A 15299-nucleotide genomic window follows, 5' to 3' on the forward strand; every position below is an offset into this window, starting at 1 on the left:
ATGTTCCCGACCGTGCGGCCATCTGCTGAGATGGCTCAGGCGCTCCGCGGAAGGGGGCAGGGACCCGGGATGCAAGAAGCTGGGAGCAAGGCCGACTGAAGTGGGCGGGAGCTGCGTGCGCACTTTTGAGACGCTCCCTATGGTGGAACCCGGGCTGGGCAAGGGCTCCGCCGGCGGGCGGGGGGCGGAGCGGGGAACGCGCTGGGAAAGGCCGGCACTTTGGCGACACTCCCTAAATCGCCCAGCGGCTGGCCAGAGCCGCCACTGGGCGCGGGGCGGGCCGGGGAGCGCCCAGCGGCGGGCGGGGGCCGGAGGGCCGGGGGGCGGGCCGCGCCGCTCTGAGAAAAGCGCCGGCCAGAGGGCCCGCGACCGGGCCGCCTGGGTGAGCGTGCCGAGGCGGCTGCGGCGCAGGCTTCCAGGTGGGTGCGGGTCCCCGGGAGGAGCGGGAGTCCGCGCAGCGGGCGAAGGACAGGAGACCCCCCCACCCCAACCTCACAGCTCCATCCCGCGAGCGGACGGCGCTGGACCCAGGGGCGGGGCCGGGGCCCCTCAACTTTTCCTGGACCCAGGGCGTCGGCAGCGGCGGCCTGACGCCCGGGACTCGGCCAGAGTGAGGAACCCGGACCTAGAAGGGGGCTTCCAGGAGACAAAGGCTGTGACCGGGGGCCGTGGGCGTGGGCCGGCGCCTCTGGGGGCTTTGTGCGGACACGTGCATCTCGCGTTTGTGGGTCTTTGTGAATTTGGTCCGGGGACATGCATCTGCCTGTGCCTTTGAATGTCCGTGATTTGAGGAGGCTGTTTTGCGCCTGTGTCCACGTTTCGTGGGCCCGCGTTTGGTTGTGAGTGCTGGTGGGCGCATCGTTGTGTCCGCGTACGTGGTCTGTGCCTGTCGACGTGTCTGGGTTGGGTGTCCGTTGAGTATGTGCGCGCCGAGAGCCAGACACCGCCCCAACTCCTCGCTCCCCTGCTGTCCACCCGGGCCCAGACTTGGCTTCAAACTTTTCTCCGGGTTCCTCGGCAACAGCGCCCGTCCTCCTCCCCCCTGCAGTCCGGGCGGGGGGCTCTGGCAGCCCTCCCCTCATTCACCTCCAGGGGTCCTTAGAGCCGCGAGGGGATGGGACAGGATTGGTGGGTGGGGCAATCGGCAGCGCCTGAGGACTGACCCGCGCCGAGGCTGGGCAGAGCGCGCCGCACACGCCAGCCGAACGTGCTGGGAGGAGAGAGGTAAGCAGCCGGTCCTGGCCGCCGATCGGGGGCTGAAGAGAGGAGAGGAGCGGGCAGCTGGTGGTGCCCGCCCCACGCTCCTCGGAGAGAGTGTATGTGACCGAGAGAGATGTGTCTGCTTGGCGGAGAGGCCAGCCACTAACCCCCGGCTCCGCTTTGAGATCCGCTCTCCGTTTGTATCCTGCCCCGGGCGGGGGGCGGGGGCGAGGGGTGTCGAGCCCTCCAATCCCGTAGGTGAGAAGGCAACGACGGCTGCCCGCGGCGCCGGCTCCCGGGACCTCCAGCTGGGCTGCTGGGAGGAGGAACCTTGCACACACTATAGTTTCGAATGGGATGTCCACTGGCCCACAATATGGCACTGGGCAAGTTGCTCAGCCTCTCTGAGCCGCAGTCACCTTGTAATGGAAGTGGGTGAGAACTCCCTCGCGGGGCAGAGCGTGCGGTGGCGGTAACCAACGCAGGCAGAGACGGCCTGAGGTGCAGTGCCCGCCCACACTTGGCCTGGGTGAGGGGGTGACTCAGGAGCTTCTGATCCTCCCTGCCTGCTCTACCCTTCGGATAAGTCCAGACTTGCAGAGCTCAGGTCTGACCTGAGAAGGAGGGCTCAGGCTGCCGGGAGCCTCCTTTTGATCCTGGGTGGCAAAGATAACCCTTTAACACCTTCCCTCCCCTGCCCCTACCCCCACCCACCCCAGTCTTTAACCTAGAATTTTGCTTGATGCTGCAGACGTGAAGGATGGGCGCAAGCCACTCGCCTCACCGTGGACACTTTCCTTTCCCTCTTTGGGCCTCAGTTTCCCTTCTAGAAAGGCAGGTGCTGACAGCCTCTCTCCTCCCTTCCTGTTCCGGCTGACTGGTTGAGATCCTAGAACCTGGAAACACTTTGATATTTAACACCTCCATTCTGACTTGACCAATTCCCAGGCACTAATTTTCTCTTTTGAAGAGGGAGAGGGAAGGTGGCTTTGAAGTTAGGTAGGGATGAAGTAAGGTGGGCTGGAGCCCCTGCAGCCCAGGAAGGGAAGGCTGGAAAGCAGCAGGCTGGGGAAGCCAGGTGAATACACCTGGGAGGGAGGCAGGAGGTATCTCCCACAGAGGGAACTGCCCTGCCCAGCTCTGTATGTTCTGAAACAGCGCAGGGGTGTTCAGCATTGTGGACTGTCAGATGCAAGGTTGGAGAGGGAGGGTTGGAATTCAATTTGAGGCTGGGAAGGAAGGCAGGGGCCAAATATGAAGGCCTTGAATGCCAGACCTAGGAGCTGGGATTTAGGCAGTGGAGAGCTGCTAGAGGGTTTTTTAAGCTGGCATGACAGGGTGGGGTTGGTAATTCTAGGAAATCTTCCTCTGGCTTGTGGGTGGTGCTGGAGCCTGGGAGACCAATCTGGAGGCTAAGTGCTCCAGCCTCTTAGAGTCAGAAGGAGATTTTCACTTATTTTCACTTACTTCATTGCTTCCTAGCTCTGTGGCCTTAGGCAAGTAACTCTACCTCTCTGATTCTCAGTCTCCTCATCCTTCAAATGAGGTTAGTAATTCCGGTCTGACTGATCTGTTGTGAATGTTCAATAGGATAATGAATTACATGTGCTAATGAAATGAGAAGAGATTTGTAGTCTGTATTACATCATGCAGACATTTGTTGGATTGCCCTGACAATAGAAGGCAGAGCCAGCATCTACTATGGTTCGAAACTTGATATCGCCCCCGCCTCCCCGGGAAAGCCCTAAGTATCCTGCCAGCTTGGACCACTGGTACCCTCTCCTAAGCAGAGGGAAGCTTTTTGCCTAGGACATTTCACTCATCTGGCTTATCCCGTTCGCATGGCCAGGCCCCACATAGGAGAAGAGATGGACGGTCAGATTTGGAGATGGCCACACAGCACAGTGTGTCGTATCTTGACGGGGCCACTGGAGCCCAGGGAGAGGGTGACCTTTTACTGGATGATGGGCAGGTTAGACTGGGAAGACCTCACAGAGGAGGTGACTTTTTTTTTTTTCTTAACATCCTTATTAGAGTATAGTTGCTTTACAGTGTTGTGTTAGTTTCTGCTGTATAACAAAGTGAATCAGCTATGTGGTTGCCCACTCTCACCACTGTTATTCAACATAGTTTTGGAAGTTTTAGCCACAGCAATCAGAGAAGAAAAAGAAATAAAAGGAATCCAAATCAGAAAAGAAGTAAAACTGTCACTGTTTGAAGATGACATGATACTTATACATGGAGATGACTTTTGAATCGAATGAGTGAGAGTTTGCATGGAAAACAAAGAAAAGTAGGGTGTCTCTGTCATCTTCATCCGAGGGAACAGCCTGTGCAGAGATGTGGGGCCCGATGAGCAAGACGGGCCTCTAGACTGGCAAGCTGTCTTTGTAGGATAGGTTTTAAACCAGGAGCAGTGATGGGGTCCCGGTCTTCTGTCGGGATTGTACTCTGGTGCCCAGCATGGCCGGCAGTTGGAAGCAGAGGACCAGGAACAAGGCTGTTGGAGCAATCCAGGCCAGGAGGTCTCCTGAACCTGACCAGTGCAAGGTGCGGGGGGTGGGGGAAGACAGTGAGCCACCCACCCAGGGGTAGCTGCTGAGTCTCATTCTGTCACAGGTGACACAACTCTTTCAGCCTGCTTTGGCCTCTGCGACCTTTCCAAACTCCCTTACCAACTTCCTTGGTAGAGCCTGGTCAGTGCTTGTAGCCCAAGCGGGACCCTGGGTGGTGCACTGGGAGACAATCCAAGGAAGAATCCATTTTGTAGTCTTCTCTGTCCTCTGCCCCTGCCTTGCTTTCAGGTCTGCTGGTGTCACGGCTCCTTTTTCTTTCCTGGCCCCTGAAATCACCCATTAGGGGGCAGGAACCCACATGCAGTGAGCACCAGTGTGTGCCAGGCCCAGGGCTGAGTCTTCACTTTACCTTGTGTAATCATCCCAGTGGCCTGCTGGGAGCAGTACTAGGTTTCTCACCATGTTACAGATGAAGACTCAGACTCAGAGGGGAGAGGGCCTCCTGGCAGGTGAGGTATGGTGGGGCTGGAACCTGGTGTGCCTGACCGTAAAACCCATTTCCTCTGCCCCACACTGCCTGCCCGTGTGTCCACACATGCCTCAGACCAAAGGGAACTTGCGAAGCTTCAGAATGGAGAAAATAGTATTGGGAGCCTTGTCTATTTCCCTGTAGATTATCCTCCAGGGATGATGTCATGGAGGAGGCTAGGCACTTGGTGTCAGAACGCCTGGATTCTGAGTCCAGCCTCTGACCTCACTGGCTGTGTGACTCTGGGCAGATCACCGAACCTCTCTGGGTCTCTACGCAGATGTAAAATAGATACAATGCCATGTAAGCTGCTGATCTTGCAGGGTGACTGAACAGATAAGAGTTGAGGAGGCATTGGGAAGGTTGAGAGGTATCCTTTGGCGAGGTGGTAGTATTCTAAATGCCTGGTATATCTTCATATAGTACCTGCTCTGTGGCAGACCCGGCACCCAGGCCCAAGGACATAAAAGTGAACCTAACCCCATTCCTGCCCACAGGAGGACAGACAGGTAAGTGTAATTATAGTCCAGCACGATCCACACGTGCCCACTTGTAAGTTGGGGCACAGCCATACAAGGAGCATTGGATTTGGAGCTCAGACACGTAGGTTTGCGACCTGGTTCCTCTCCTCCTCAGCTGAATGTCAGTCTGCAAAACAGGGACAGTAATCCCCGTGGTCAAGGGTTGTGGTGAGGCAGAAACGAGATGGTGCTCTAGAAGTGCGTGGCGAGCTGACGTGTTTGTACAGATGTGCGGCGTTAGAGCTGCTGTTGGGGGAGCCAACCCACAAGGCTCCGGGAGTTTGGCCCTGACATTCTTTTTGCCTTGCGTTTCCAGAACTGACTAAGCCACTGGGGGCCAGGACGTTAATGGAATTTCCACCTGGGGATTTCGTTGGCGTCAGCTTGAGGGAGCTCACGATGAACATAAGTAGGGTTGGAGGCATCTCAGCATGGAGCAGCCGGTGGAGACAGAGCCCGTCTCAGGTGGGAGCTCGGCCCCCTGCCCACCTCGCCCCTTGGCCAGGGACTCCCCCTTGAAGTTGTGGTGAGGAGCTGACAAATCTAGGGGCCAGAGATGCTGGAATGCAGCACCACGGGCAGGCAGCTGGAGCCAGGAGGACCCGAGCTGGAATCCCTAACCCCAGGGAGCCCTCCTCAGAGGAGGAGGGAGGTTGGGGCCTTGTCAGCAGACACCAGCATGGTGACCAGAGGATGTTAGCACAGGTAGTCACAGACCCGCCGGGTGCTGACACCTCTTTGGGTAGCTGGGTAGGGAGGAACAGAGCAAAGAATAACACAGTCATTGCCTTCAGGAAGCTTAATAAATCATCACCATCACTGTCTACTATGCATTCAGCACTCGAGGTGTGGCAGTCGAGCTGACTGTTTCACACGCTGTCCCCTAATGCTTTCACCAACCCTGTGTTGTCGCCCCTGTCGAGGACACGGAGGCTCATCAAGGTTGAGACGTGCCCAAGGCTAGTAGGTACAGAGCTGAATTCACAGCCGGGTCTGAGTCCCGTGGTTGACTGTAAATTCTGGGCTCTTCATTCATCCAGCGTGTTTGCCGGGCCTGCCAGGCCTGGCTGTGGCCCCAGGTAGGGGAAGGGATGAACAGGTGAAGAAGGCAGGGTCACTGCCCCAAGCTGCTCGCACTTCAAGTCAGGAAACGAGCGGGTCAATAACGGCAGAGGCAGAGAATTTACCGAGTGTGTGTCTGAAGGAGGTGTGTTGATAGTGTGGTGTGAGAGGCCCGGCCTCGGGAGCAAGGAAAGGAGGGGGGCGTGGCCCAGGAGCCTGAGTAGACAGAACGGGCTTTGTTCCACTGGCAGGGCCAGGGCAGGCCTGGGGATGCGGCAGTCCTGGCAATAGTGTGAGGCATCAGAACCCAGGTCCTGGGTCCTGCTCTGCCGTTTACTTGCAATCACTGCCCGTCTCTGGGCCTCAGTTACCCGTGATCTCTGAGGGGCCTTCCAGTTCTCCAGCCCTGGAATTCTCTGAGTTTGGAAAAGTATGAGAAGACGCTGAGAGTTGTCCAAAGGCCACCACCATAGGTTCAAATCAAGAGGGGAGTTCAGCCGAAGGAGGGAGGAAGGTGGGGACAACTGGCAGATACCTCTGTGCCAGAGGGAACTTGATTTCTGTGGGTAAAGTAGAAGTCAGGTGGTTTTTGAGAGGGGGGATGATGTAGCCAAAGCTGTTTTAGAGGTTCTCATAGCACCGTCTGGAGTGTCGCAGTGGGGAGACCTGCCTGGGGCCTGTTAGGGCCACACCACTGACTCTTTTGACCTCACGGGCCATCTGTAAACTTTCCTTAGAGTCACAGTGGGCCCAACAAGGAATAGCTCATGGCCCTTGCCCAGAGGACCTTATACTATATCCCCCTAACCAGGGGTGGGTACAGTTACTAAGCCTTTGTCCTGCTGCCCTTGTGCTCTATAACCTGGCTGATCAGCAGATGCCTTTTATCTGCAGGTGAGGGTTTGGAAAGTAAGTGATGTATCCTGGGCCAGAGATCCTCCCTGGCCTTCCATGGTGAATACCTGTCTGCCTTTCCCTTTCTCCCGAGGGTAGATCACAGGGTCCCAGAGGGAGGGAGGGAGGCAGAGTCACTACTACACAGAAAAGAAAACTGAGGCTCCAGGAAAGAAAGAAAACTGTGAAGGTCACACAGTTAGTAGCAGATCCGGAACTAGAGTCCTGATCTCCTGGGTCTACGGCAGGTGCCAGTGATCTTGATATGAGTTGTTCTCCTGTCCCCGTTGCAGATTTGTAAGCCCCATGAGGACAGGGGCCCTGGGATCTCCCACCCTGACCCCAACATACACGTCACAGGGCCTAGCACACTGCCTTGCACTTAGCGATTCAGTGCTGTGGTTGATTAATTCTGTCTGCAGTGGCTGTGGGTATTATAGGTAGAATGAAAAGGTACAGTGTTTCCATTATGTGGCTTCTACCACTTGGGGCCTCATTTCTCTACTGGGGCATTGGTCTTCTCAGTCTAATCTTCACAGCCATCCTCTCTGAGCCTGATAGGACCATCATTAGCATCCCAGGTTCACAGCTGAAGGAACTGGTCCAGGTAAAGTGACTTGCCCTGTTCACACTGCAAGTTGGTGTCCAAGGCTTTCTCACTCTCTAAGAAGCCCTTTCCTCTCCGTGGAGCTGAGGCTAGTGGTTTTTGTGAAGAGGAACTCACGTTACTCATCCCTTCCCAGACCCAGCAGCCGTGTTGAGAAACAATATAGTCATAGTGTGGCTTCCTAGGAAAGAACTGCTTTCCAGCAGGGCAGTGGTAAGAGCTTTGTCATGTTTGATACATATTTGCTGGAGGAAGGAGCAAGAGAGATGGGGTCAGGCCCACCCACTTATCCCCACCCCACCCGCTCCCATCTGTGGAGGGAGGCAGGGGGTCCACACTGCACCCTTCGCCTGTGCTGGGAGCCCTGCCTTACTCCCACCATTATGTTTCATCCTCGTGACAGGCCTGTGAGATGGCTCTTAACATCTCTATTTTACAGATGAGGAGACTGAGGCTCAGCTTGTGGCTAGCCAAGACCAGAGAAAGCAGAGATGGCCATGAGGCAGTCCTCTTAGGAAGCTTCATTACTCAGGGTGTTTTATAGACATTTTTTACTATAAGAGAGGAAATAAGAGGAGAAAAGGAGATTAAGACATGGTTAAACCACTCAGAGTTCTACCATCTAAAGAAAGACCACTACTGGGTTGACATATTTTCTTCTAGACTTTCTAAAATTACAATTTACATTGGTTTTTTTTTTTAATGCATAGTTATACTTTTCTTAGCATGCAATTTCTCCTTATGATCATCTGTAGAATTATGGCATCAGCCCCCTCCTCCATGAGGTTGCAGACTCTTCTGAGCGTTATTTTTATTGACTCCATAAGATCCCTGGGAGATTCCACAGGCGTCTTGAGTGGGCTGGAAAGCTTGGGCCTGGAGTCAGGAGGCAGAGCCTGAGCATTGGCTGCCATCACCTCACTGAGGACCCAGGGACAAGTCACTGCATGCTCTCTGGGCCGCAGCTTCCTCATCACTAAAGTGAGGGATTGCACGCACTGCTCTGCGGCCCTCACAGCTCAAACGAGCAAAGGTCTTTTGGAAATTATCAGGGGCTGTTCCCCCGGCAGGGGATTTCCTTATCTTCCCTCAGTTTCCTCCTGGGAAAGTTCTGCCCTCCCCTTGGCTCCTGGATCTTTTGCTCCAAGCAGCAATGCCAGACCCCAGCATCTCGTGAGACACTCACATGAAGGCACCCCTCCTTATGTTACCCCAAAGGGGACATTGCCTCTAAGCAGAACAGGGGCACTGACCCTCAAAGACCACTAGCCCACACCTCTGCCTCTGCCCCCTTCTGGGGCCAAACTTGTGAGGCATCTCAGAGATTTCTTCCTTCTCCTCTCCCAACAGCCTTGGACGGCCCTGTGAGGCCTCTGAGCTCCGCTGTGACCTCAGGAAAGCCCCAGAGCCACTGAGTATTAGAAAGCTTGGTACCTACCTGTCCCAGCGGCCGATGGCAGCTGGAACGTGGCCCTCGGACTCCGGATGCGTAGCTCTTCTTTCCCCAGCAACACACAGAAGTACACGTTCCACCTGAACCAAGCCAGTGACGAGGTTACAAAGGCCTGAGTTCACCTCCTGGCTCTGCTACCTTCCTCTCGCCATCCTCGGTTTCCTCCACCGTAACATGGACATAAGGCTGCTTACCTCCTGGAGTGACGGGATGGCATAAGGGAACATGTGTCCGGCACTTAGTGAGGACAGGCTCTGTCACTGTCAGCACTTTCCACTTAACGTCCAGGCCTAGCACAGAATGGGGGCCCAGGGAGAGGTGTCCACTGTGCAGGGCTGAGCAGAGACCTTGTCCACGGTGCCCTGGGAGCATCACAAGCACAGTGACCCAGGCGGGTCTCAATCTACACTCCTGCTCCCTCTGTATCAGCTGTCGCCACCATTGCCTCCGTGGCTCAGTGGTGACCACTCAGCACGTGTGCACAGCTCTTCACAGTTTGCATTGCACTACAGTGAGGGTTGCGTCAACGTATGTGAGGAGGGCAGGAAATACTGCCTTGTGGTACAGAGGACGAAGCCGAGGCCTGAGAGGCCCCCTCTCTAGGGGGGGAGGGGGAGAGTTGGGCTGTGTTACATAAGCAGGAGCTCATAAGGGGCCATTTGGCATTTAAGAGGCACATTGTATAATCACCTTTGGGAACCAAAGGGTAATCTTAGGGCCTTTTTGTGTGTCTTCGGTGTTTGTTTAAACCCCAGGAAGGGTGGGTATGGGCAGATCAGCTTAGCAGGGAAGAGGAGGCCCTAGGTGGTAATGAACCTCTGCGGTGAGAAGCTCACCAGGGGAACAAAGGGGGTGTGAGGTAACTTAATATGTTCCTTTCAGTTCCAGACACTGGAACACTCTGTCCTGCCTCAATTGGGACCAAGCCCAGGATGCACCTGGGCCGGGTTTAATCCTCAAATTGGACTCTACAGCAGAAAGGGGCGGGAGAGGAGGGGCCCACATAGGGGGGCAGGGGAGAATAGCGCCCCTTCTCCCTGCCTGTGCTCCGAGCCCAAGTGCAGATCAAGTGGCTGCCCCTTTAAAGTTTCATGTAGGGCTAGTAATGCTATCCTGTTGCTCCCTCCACAGCCACCCCCTGTCCACAAGGTGGGCAGGTCCCTGGCCCACCCCTCCCTGAAGACCAGGGGGAGGAACAGGTGGGGGGAGGATGGGGCAGGGGGGCAAGTGTGCAGAGCTGAAGAACCTGCTAGAGTGAGGCTTAGTTAGTGCCTTCTATCTCCCGGGCTGAGTGGCTGCTGTGCAGAGGGAGCGTGTAGCCACAGCCTGTCCAGTTAGAGGCTTTCACTGCTCAACCCTCTCTCGCATCCTCCTGCGAGCACCACTGTCCGAGGGGCTACAGACGCGCCTGGGTGTGAGGACCGGAGGTGACAGTGTACATGGAGTGCCCAGCATCAGTGGTAGCTGCTGTTACAATCGTCCAGGGAGAGAAACTGAAGCCAGGGGAGAGGCGTGGCTTGCATCGTAGCCTGTGTCGGTGGGAAGAGCCCCTCTTGGACCCCATCTCTCCTGCCAATCCTGCTGGAGGCAGCAGATGAAAACAGAGGAATTGGGACTGAGCGGGCCTGGGTTCTAATCCTGCCCTGCTTTTTACTGGTTTGGGTAAAACCCTTTTCCTCTCTGAGCCTCTATCTCTTTATTTGTATAATGGGGGAACCAGCCCAGCTGCCTGCCCTAGGTTAAAGGAAGGGCCAAAGAGGTGTAAGAGCCCTAACAGCTGGGGGTGAGGGCAGGGCAAGGGGGAAGGGGCTTGGCACAGGGTCCCCAACTGGAATGAAGGATCCTGCCTCTGGAGGCCAGGCCGGGTGAGAGGGCTTAGGACTGTGGACCCAACCACTGTTACCCACAAAAGCAGTGAGGTGGGGACAGTCATTGCAGACCCCCCTTGCAGGAAGAGGCCTCTGTCTGGGAAGCCGGAGTGCGGGTCTCAGGCATGGCTCAGCCACTGCCGAACCATGACAGTGAGCCATGCTTCCTGTGTACGCCATTGGGTTCACTCCCACTTACTTGTGACCGTGCATGACTTTCTGAACCTCTCTAAGTTTCAGTTCCCCCTTCGTGAAGTGGTGACAGCATTGCTGCCTTGCAGTTTTTGTGGCTGTGAGGGTTAAGTGGGACCGTGCAGGGAGGCAGCTAGCACAGCACCCAGCACACAGCACCCAGCATGTCGCATAGGCTCAGCAGAGGTAAATGCAGTACCCGAGCCCCTAAGCTGTAGACCCGTCCTGTCCAGCGCATTTCCAGCTGGGTTCCTTAACGTCCAAGGAAGGCTCCAGGCCCTCACCTTCACTTCAACCAGAACAGGCCCACTTTCACCTGCTAATCTTATTTAAGGAAGGGTTCTCCTGCTTCCAGCCATCTGGCCTAACCCCCTTTACCATACAGATGGGGAGACTAAGGCCAGAGAGGAATAGGGACTAGAAACTATATAAGGAGGGGTATTCAGGGAAAGCGTCTGGGGGCACTAAGGGGCTGGTGGCAATTTGCAGCTGTGCCTACACACATCAGCTGGTGTCTTACGGGGTGGCTTAGAACCATCTGGTATGGGGTGCCTGGCGCCAGCCCTCACCTGTGGCTCTCTTTCTAGCCCACACCATGCTGTGGCCCCTGCTGCTGTTGCTGGCCGCCGGTGAGGCCCAGACCACCCGGCCCTGCTTCCCTGGATGCCAGTGTGAGGTGGAGACCTTTGGCCTCTTCGACAGCTTCAGCCTGACGCGAGTGGATTGCAGCGGCCTGGGCCCTCACATCGTGCCCGTGCCCATCCCCCTGGACACAGCCCACCTGGACCTGTCCTCCAACCGGCTGGAGACGGTGAACGAGTCCGTGCTGGCAGGCCCGGGCTACACCACGCTGGCCGGCCTGGATCTCAGCCACAACCTGCTCACCAGGTTCTCGCCCACGGCCTTCTCCCGCCTTCGCTACCTGGAGTCACTTGACCTCAGCCACAATGGCCTGGCCGCCCTGCCCGCCGAGAGCTTCACCAGCTCGCCCCTGAGCGACGTGAACCTGAGCCACAACCGGCTCCGCGAGGTCTCCGTGTCCGCCTTCGCCACCCACAGCCAGGGCAGGGCGCTGCACGTGGACCTCTCGCACAACCTCCTCCACAGCCTCGTGCCCCACCCCGCGCGGGCCAGCCTGCCGGCGCCCACCATCCAGAGCCTGAACCTGGCCTGGAACCGGCTCCACACTGTGCCCGACCTCCGGGACTTGCCCCTGCGCTACCTGAGCTTGGACGGGAACCCACTGGCGGCCATCGGCCCAGGGGCCTTCGAGGGGCTGGCGGGCCTTACACACCTGTCGCTGGGCAGCCTGCAGCGTCTCCCCCAGCTGGTGCCCTATGGCTTCCGTGAGCTGCAGGGCCTGCAGGTCCTGGATTTGTCAAGCAACCCCAAGCTCAAGTGGGCAGGACCCGAGGTGTTCTCAGGCCTGGGCTCCCTGCAAGAGCTGGACCTGTCAGGCACGGGCCTGGTGCCCCTGCCCGAGAAGCTGCTTCTCCACCTCCCGGCGCTGCAGAGCATCAGCGTGGGCCAGGGCGTGCAGTGCCGGCGCCTGGTGCGGGAGGGCACCTACCCCAGGCAGCCTGGCTCCACCCCCAAGGTGGCCCTGCACTGCATAGACACCCAGGAATTAGCTGCTGGGGGCTCTGATACCTTGTGACGAATGGTGTGGCCTGGGGCCATGTAACAGACTTTGCCCTGGGCTCCCTTGGGTCCTGGGTAATTTATATTTTAATGTGCCAATGCCAGCAGGGACTCTGTAGGCCTGTGTGGCAGCATCATTGAAAGAGAGGCTTTGGACCTGGGACCCACACCCAGGAGCAAGGTTTTGCCCGTTTGTCTATGTTGCTCTCCAGACCATAAGCTGAGGGTCTTCGATGCCAAACCAGACAGCAGTCCCCTGCTGTCCTTCCCTACTTGTCCCCAAAGTGCCTTCCCTGAGGCCTGGACCAACCTGACCCATGACAGGAGGAGGGCGGGCGGGAGGTAGTGCTGCGGGGCAGAGGTCCAGCCACTCAGGCATGGGTTTCTTTTACGACACAGCCCTCTCTTTGCTCTGGGCATGTGAGGGCTACTTCATCCTTTTTTCTTCCCCTAGAACTCTGGATAGAACTTTATAGAAAGGACTGGAGAAAAAAACTCTAGTCCACCTCCTCATGTGCCAGATGGGGAGACTCAGGCCGAGGGAAGGAAAAATGCTATTCTGAGGTCCTACAGTGGCAGAAGCGTGAATGGACCCAATGTCCAGCCTCCCAGCAGGGCCCCTTTGCACTTTTCTCCCCTCTCCCCTTTCTGGGCTCCCCCTTGCTTCCAAGACTCACATCCTGCCATTTGTGCCCTTTCCCTGTCGTCCCCAGGAGGAGAGACCAGGGCCTCGGGGGTGGCACTCTGGGCCCGGTAACCGGCTGTGGCACAGGCTAAGTCAGTTCACCTCGGAGCCTCTAGGAGCCTCAGGGATACCAGTCCCAGCCCTGCCAGTTTCCCACTCTGGGTGGGGGGGGGGGGCGGCGTCCCCCAGCATCAAAATGGAAATGCGCCCATTGACCCCTAAGGTACTGCCTCTAGATGCAGTCCTGGAGCCCCTCCAGGCCCTGAGCTCCCTCAGACCCCACTGGCCCTATGCCTGACAGCCCAGCTCATCCTACTGAGAATGCAGTGAAGGAGGTAGGGGAGACCCCACCCATGTTTATGCTCCGCCACCAGGGTGGCATCTCAGCTTCCCAGCCCTGGGCTCTCTCCTTAGCATGGGGTTAATAAAAGTTGTTGCCTTTTTAATGGACTGTCACTTTCAACCCACCCCCACCCCCATCCCCTCCCCCCCGCCCCATCCTGGTCCCTGCTGGCAGGGGATGGAAACATGCCATTTGTAAAAGAAGAAAGACATTGCATTTGTTCGCTTTTGTAATATTGTGTCCTGGGGATGGGTTGGGGGAGGAGGCGTTGGGTGAAAGCCAGCCATACTTGGCCATGTGGGCGTCAGGGGGCTGGTCCCACAGGGACACCCACAGGACAGTGAGAGCTCTGTCTTCCCCCACCGGCCCTACCCAACACCTGGTCCTTGGTTTAATAAACACTATAAAGAGGCCCTCTTCCCATCATTTGACCGGCATCCACTGACATTCCCTAGACTGGGCCATGGGGCCATAAGGATGAATTGAGACAAGATTGTTCTCTCTAAAAAGCCCAATAACCTCCCAGGATGAGGGGAGTGAGGTGATGTGAGGGAGGGAGTTCCTCGGGGGTGGGTGGCACCTTTCACTGCAGCTAACACTGCCTGCCTTCCTCATTTCCCCTCTCCCTGATGCCCCATCTCCATGAACTTGTCAGGCCCTGCATGCCTCTGCCTTTGCTCAGGCTGTTACTCTGGGACCTGGCCCTTGCCCCCATCCCTGCCTCTCAACTCCTTCCCAGCCTAACAGACCCAGTTCCCACCTCATCTCCTTAGAAGCTTTCCCTGAGGTCCCCGTCCACCTCCCTCTGCTGTGTTCCTTCTTGGCATCTGACTGCTGTGGTATCCTAACTCCTGTTTGCCCACTTCCAGTGACAGGGATCCCACTTCCAGCTCATCTGAATGGCTCTGCTGTCAGCAAGTTCTTCCTTCTAACTAGCCAAGAACTGCAGGAATATCCATCACCATCACTACCACCAAGATTTTCCTGCTGTCTGCTCTGTGCCCTGAGACTCGTGTTCCTGGGGTGGGAGGGGGAAGGACACATGGAGGACACCTAACTATAAGAGCAGTACAGGGACCTGTGAGAGCCCTGTGGTGGGATTAGGAAGGGTCCCTGGAGGAGGCTTATCCATGGAGTTGAGAAGGACAAGTGGACCCGGACAGAGGTGGCTGGCACTTGAGAGGGGTCATGGGTGAACAATGGCACAGATCCCAGGACATTCAGGCCATGGGTAGGGTTGGGGTGCTTGCCCATCATGTGGCTTAGGCCCCCCAGGGCTTGGGCTCCCTGAGCCAGAGGCTGGCCCCCGCCTATATGGGAAGGATCTGAAGTTTGGGGGACAAGGGAGGGTCAGAGTGAGACCCCAGCCTTCACAGTCCTCAGATTGGTACTCCATCTTCCCACATGCCTTGGGACAAGAGAGGCCTCAAATACAGGGGTGAGGGAGAGATCCCTGGGACTTTCACCCAGTGGGGCTTTAAAGCCCCACTTGAAGAAGGCGTCCTTGGGGAGGGCCATGGAACATAGGGGTCTTAAACTTTAGTGGCGCTGAAAGCAGGGGAAGGGAGGCCGGGACAACTGCTGTTCACCTCCGCCCTGAGCTGCAGCTTCCACATCTGCAAAACGGGGCGGGGGTGAAGCTCCAGCGGCAGGGTGGGCAGACGCCGCCACACCGTGCGGGCTTCTCCTTCCTGGTGGGGGCATCACCTCGCACACCCCCAGCCCCTGCGCGCTGTAGAGAAAGCAGAAGCCCCGCGGGGCAGCCGGCCCGCGGCCCCTCCGGAGGCT

The 15299-nt window shown here is 57.0% G+C and overlaps 1 protein-coding gene across 8 annotated transcripts; it reads left to right on the forward strand.

Moving 5' to 3' along the window:
• The first annotated feature begins 261 nt into the window (after positions 1-261).
• Positions 262-13923, forward strand: TSKU (tsukushi, small leucine rich proteoglycan). Of its 8 annotated transcripts, none has more exons than XM_033405777.2 (3): positions 330-419; positions 5083-5231; positions 11430-13923. In XM_033405777.2, exons 2-3 carry the CDS (start codon positions 5198-5200, stop codon positions 12497-12499), a joined length of 1104 nt encoding a protein of 367 aa, XP_033261668.1. In that variant the 5' UTR covers positions 330-419; positions 5083-5197; the 3' UTR covers positions 12500-13923. The 8 variants fall into 8 exon arrangements, with proteins under 8 accessions (XP_004279900.1, XP_033261668.1, XP_033261665.2 ...); XM_033405778.2 differs by lacking the exon at positions 330-419 and adding an exon at positions 1087-1224; XM_033405776.2 differs by lacking the exon at positions 330-419 and adding an exon at positions 1231-4754.
• Positions 13924-15299: the final 1376 nt, after the last annotated feature.

Source organism: Orcinus orca, chromosome 8 (genome assembly GCF_937001465.1).
Source record: "Orcinus orca chromosome 8, mOrcOrc1.1, whole genome shotgun sequence".
In the NCBI taxonomy this organism is placed as follows: domain Eukaryota; kingdom Metazoa; phylum Chordata; class Mammalia; order Artiodactyla; family Delphinidae; genus Orcinus; species Orcinus orca.

Excerpts from the sequence above, each read along its gene's own strand:
- TSKU (XM_033405774.2), top strand. The coding sequence starts at position 921 with ATGTGCGCGCCGAGAGCCAGACACCGCCCCAACTCCTCGCTCCCCTGC. Across the intron at positions 1,225-11,429 it reads AACGTGCTGGGAGGAGAGAG|CCCACACCATGCTGTGGCCC; the intron begins GTAAGCAGCCGG and ends CTCTCTTTCTAG.